This window comes from Mustela nigripes, unplaced genomic scaffold, assembly GCF_022355385.1.
Source record: "Mustela nigripes isolate SB6536 unplaced genomic scaffold, MUSNIG.SB6536 HiC_scaffold_2064, whole genome shotgun sequence".
Lineage (NCBI taxonomy): Eukaryota > Metazoa > Chordata > Mammalia > Carnivora > Mustelidae > Mustela > Mustela nigripes.
In genome coordinates this window covers 1-5,195 of record NW_026741471.1, presented here as the reverse complement: position 1 = coordinate 5,195, position 5,195 = coordinate 1, and the positions used below count along the sequence as shown (strand labels likewise).

At 44.2% G+C, this 5,195-nt stretch overlaps 1 protein-coding gene across 1 annotated transcript; it reads right to left on the bottom strand.

Annotated features, from left to right (window-relative positions):
* Positions 1–543: 543 nt before the first annotated feature.
* LOC132008909 (transient receptor potential cation channel subfamily V member 1-like) lies at positions 544–5,184 on the bottom strand. The gene is made up of 3 exons (XM_059387395.1): positions 5,118–5,184; positions 2,089–2,411; positions 544–657 (listed from the first exon to the last, which is right to left on the bottom strand). The coding sequence occupies exons 1-3, from the start codon at positions 5,182–5,184 to the stop codon at positions 544–546; spliced, it is 504 nt and encodes a 167-aa protein (XP_059243378.1).
* Positions 5,185–5,195: the final 11 nt, after the last annotated feature.

Below are 5,195 nucleotides of genomic sequence, written 5' to 3'. Positions count from 1 at the left end.
AGGGAGCTAGGAGCTTATGGCCTAAAAGCCATGCCTAGCTTCCCAGGTTGAGGGCTTAGTACCACAGGCCAATCCCAAGAAGCCCATAGACCAGGATGGGGAGACATAGCTGGTAGGCAGGAGGGCTGAGAGGGGCCTGCTTTTTGGATACCACCCCGCAAAGCTCTGTTCTCTGACCACATCATGAGGCCCAGGGACTTTAAATGCTGGATTCCAGGTTCTGACCCTGATCACTGGATGACCCCTTTGGACACTTCATTTTCCTGTAGGTCTCCTAATGCCCACAGCTGAGCCTTGGGGTAGCCCATATACCTACCGATAGCTGGCCTTGGGAGAGTCCCCTATGTTCATGACTGGTCCCAGGAAGCCCTGAGGCAGGTTTCTGTATCCACAGCTGGCTCCAGATGAGTCCCTTATGCCACAAAGCCCCCAAATGTCCTCTGTACCCATAGCTGGCTCTGGGTAGATCCCTGATATCTATAGCTAAGCCCCTGAGCTCCCTAAGTTTAATTTCCTGCCTGGGCATTACCTGAAGCACCACCTCTAGTCATCCTTGCCATCAGGTGTGTACCCCACTTGCAACAGCTTGTCTGAGTGGAAGGCCTTCCTCATGTATTTAAGGAAGCTCTTCTCCGTGTCCAGGATGGTGATAGCTCTCTGTGAGAAGACACAGAGAACAGAGGGGCAAAGGGCTTATCCCGGGCTTCCCCTGGCTGTCAGTGGGGCTTCCAAGATCAGCCTCTCCAGTCCCAGTCCCAGTGCCCCTGAACGGGACCTCTAGTGCCTTCTACGTCAAGCTTGTTTTTGTAGCTTGGCAGGTGCACACTCCAAGCTCAGCCCCTCCAGCCCAGACCTGCCCAGGGACGGCTGCTGCCTGCCAGGTCCAGTTGGGGCAGGGCCTCCCATAAGTGAGGTAGAGTGTCCAGCCCCGGACTCTTCCCTGAAGTGCTCACAAAGGGGCAGACAGTGTAGTAGTTAAGAGCAGGGCCACACGATGGGGCTTCTTGGGTCGAATACTGACTATGCTACTTATTACAGATAGATCCAGACTTACAATGTTCAACTTAATGATTTTCAACTTCACAATGATACAAAAGCAGTATGTATTTGGCAGAAATCATACTTCAAGTTTTAGACGTGGATCTTTTCCCAGGCAAGCAAAGTATAGTACAATCCTTTCTCGTGAGGCTGGGAGTTCCCAGTCAGCCACGCAATCACAAGGGTCAACAACCAGTATACTTACAACCACTCTGTACCCATATAACCATTCTACTTCTCACTTTTATTATATTAGTCAAAAAATTTCATGAGACATCCAACATTTTATTATAAAATAGGCTTTGTGTTAGATGATTTTGCCTAACTGTAGGCTGAAGGTAAGTGCTCTAAGCGCACTTAAGGTAGGCTGGGCTAAGCTATGATGTTCAGTAGGTTGGGTGCATTAAATGCATATTTAAATTATGGTGGTTTATTGGAAGGTAACCCCATTGTTAATTGAGGAAGATCTGTAGTTATCTTGGACACAGATACCCAACTTCTCTATGCCTCAGTGCCTTTATCCAAAAATGGGAATGATAATGGTAGCCACTTGATAGCATTGTTGTGAGAATTAAATGAAAGCATGTAAAACACTTAGAACAATACTTGGTATAGAGTCAATGTTACTTAATAAGAATGACAGTTTATTATTTGGCGGGAGAGTAGATATGGATCAGGTGCCTCAAAAACGCAGCTATTAGAGCTCCCCCCATTCTAGCTGTTCCCCCCAAGTATGGTCTCTGATGCCCACCCTAGACCAAGCTTCTGTGAGGTGGGCACCCCCTGGGGCTGAGCCCTCCATCTCCTGCCCCTGGGGACTGTTTAACCACAGTGTCTGTGAACACCAGTTGGTGATGCTTGGGAGGGAACTCCAGAAGGAGGGGCCAGCAGGGAGTCGACTGGGGGAGATGCTCTTGCTTGATCCCCCAGGGCTGCCTGGGGTCTCTGCCCTTCCCCAAACCCTGCAAGGGGTCACACACCTAACTGTGCTAAGCAGCAAAGAGAGCAGCAGACATCCTCCTGCTGGACACAGCCCACCCACTGACCCACCTGTAGCTTCCAGATGTTCTTGCTCTCCTGCGCAATCTTGTTGACAGTCTCACCCATGAGGGCAATGAGCATGTTCAGCAGAAGAATATAGGTGAGAATCACGTAGGCCAGCAACAAGATGATGAAGACAGCCTTGAAGTCATAGTTCTCTGTGAACTCCAGATCACCCATACCAATGGTGAACTTGAAAAGCTCCAGACATGTGGAGTAAAGGCTGTTGTAGGAGCTGTCAGGAGGCCGGCAGCCTGGCCCTCGCCACCTGTGCAATGTGGACTCAGCTGGCACAGAGTTATTCTTCCCATCCTCAATCAGCGTCACCACCGCTACAGGACACGGGGAGGGACAGGTGCAGCTGAATGCAAGCCAAGACAGAACCACCAACAGACACACCCCATATCCCAGGATGGGTCTGCAGCAGGAATGCTGCTTGGCCATGGGACACTTCTTTATGAACTTAAACACAGAAAACCACCTGTTTCTTCAGAACTATCAGCCAACTGTTGTAGTATAGCTGATCCTTGAACAGCATGGATTGGAACTTCATGAGTCTACTTATACACAGATTTTTCTCAATAAATACAGTATAGTACTGTAAATGTATTTTCTGTATGATTTTATTAATAACTTTTTATTTTCTCTAGCTTACTTTATTATAAGAAAACCGCATGTTTTATATATATATATATATATAACATATGAAATATGTGTTAATCAACTGTTTATGTTATTGCTAAGACTTTCAATCAGCAGTCGGCTTTATAAAAGTTTTGGGGGAGTCAAAAGTTATTTGCAGATTTTTAGCTGTGCAGGGAATTGGTGTTCCTAATCCCCCTGTTGTCCAAGGGTCAACTGTATACTGTTTTGTTACACTAAGAGTTTTATCATCATCTTCTAGGGAAAAAAACCTGTTAAATATGCAAATCTATATATACAATGTGAATATAGTCACCTTTGTGCAGCACACAACCTGCCTAACTTTACATATCAGTTCTGAATCCACACCCAGCTCCTCAATCACACTCTGTCTGCCTGTGTACCTTAGACTGTGACCCAGAGGTAACGTATTCCAGAATGATAGGGACTAAGCAGCTCAGAGCAGAATAGCCTCTTGCAGCACACTACACCTTTCTTTGGGAAAAATAATCTGGAGTCTGACAGCTTTCATTACAGTTGTGCCCCATGGTTCCTGCATAGCTGGTAGCCATGAACCCACTTGGCCAAATCCCTTCCCATGGGTACTGACAGACCAGGGCCTTCAGACCAGGTGCTGGAGCCCACACCCATCCCTATCAGTCAAAGCTCCCAGGCAAAACTGTCCATAACTCTGAGACAGAGATTCCAAAACAGGCTCTGGGATGGGGACAGGGGACGGTGTGCATGTGAGCCATGTAAATGCAGGACTCAGATGAGGATCAAAGCAGAACCAGGTGCCCAGAAATGCTGTAGATGTGTCAAGAGCTCAGGAACCAGCTTGGAGAGGCTCCCAAAGATGATTGCTCAGACAATCTCAGCATCAAGATAGATGGTAATAGTTAAGATTATGACCCATTTAACAAAGTGAGAATCCATGAAAAAGAAACCAAAAAAAAAAAAAAAGAAAGAAAAAGAAAAACCAGAAGAGAATCTGTGAGGCCACGATGATGTAAATAATAAATGAATGCAGGAGAATGGAAAGTTCCTCCCTACAATAGAACTCCGGCTAATAAATGTAGAAGGAATGACAGTTAAAAATCATCATCTGGCAACTATTAGGATTAAGTGATTCAAGTGAGAATCATCTGTTTTAAGTTTGATGAGAAACAGGATATTTACCTAGTCTCAAAGCATCTCCTCACAAATTACTTATTGACTCTTACTGATTCCAAAACGAAAGATAATTACTTGACAGTAATCTAGCAGACCCATCAAAACCAAGTAATTAAAGTTAACATCACTAGAAATGGGCTAAACGAACATTGTGGGACTCCTGATACAATGGACTGAGGAAGACACACATTACTTCCTTGATATTCTGATTTAAAAAAATACATACCTGAATCTAATTGTGAGGAAACATCAAACAAACCCAAACTGAGAGACATTGTAAAAACCAGCCTTTATTCATTAAAAATGCTAAGGTTACAAGACAAGGAAAGACTGAGGAATCACTCCAGATTAAAGAAACTAAAGAGACTTGACAACTACATGATCTGGGATTTTCATTTCTGTAAAGGACATTATTAGGACAATTGGTGAAATCTGAATAAGGCTGGTAGATTAGCTAGAAGCACTGTATCAGTGTTTTATTTCCTTATTTTGATCATTATACACTGTTTTATGTAAGAAAAATATTCTTGCTTTTAGGAAATGCAGACTTTATCCAGTGGTAAAGGGCTGATCGTGTCTGCACCTTACTATTTTTTTTAGTATGGTGGTGGTGGTGGTGTGCATGCACGTGTGTGTTTGTGTGTGTGTAGCAGAATGTGATTTTTAAATGTCGTAAAATTTGGGGATTCGGAGTAATAAGTAAAGTTATTTGCATTATTCTTACAAGTTTTCTGAAAATCCGAAATAATGTCAAAATTAAAATTTAAAAAGGGGCACCTGGGTGGCTTAGTCATTTAAGTGCCAATTCCTGATTTTAGCTCAAGTCATGATCTCAGGGTTGTGCGGTCAGGCTCTGCCCTGGGGATGGAGGCTGATTAAGATTCTCTCTCCCCCATCCCTCAGCTCCTCTCCTGCTTTCTCTCTTTCTATCTCTCTCTCATACTGAATTAATTAATTTAATTAATTAATTTAAAAATTAAAAGTAAAAATGTAAAAAAAAAAAATTGAAGCCAAATGCAGCTATACCTCTAAAATTGCTTACAATGTTTTATGAATTACATTTCCATGTTCACCTGCTCATTTCTGGTGTTCTTTATTTTCCAACTCTCTCAGCTACAGATACAGACCCCAGTGGGCCTCTCCCCACCCTGCCCCTGCAGAGTCCTCGGAAGCTGAGGTGAGCAGGTTCTCTGCCCACCACCAGCCCTGAGCAAGCCCATTACCTGTGGAAAACCCGAACAAGAAAACAAGGTAGACAAACATGAAGCGACACAGGTCTCTCAGGATCATCTGCAGGAGAG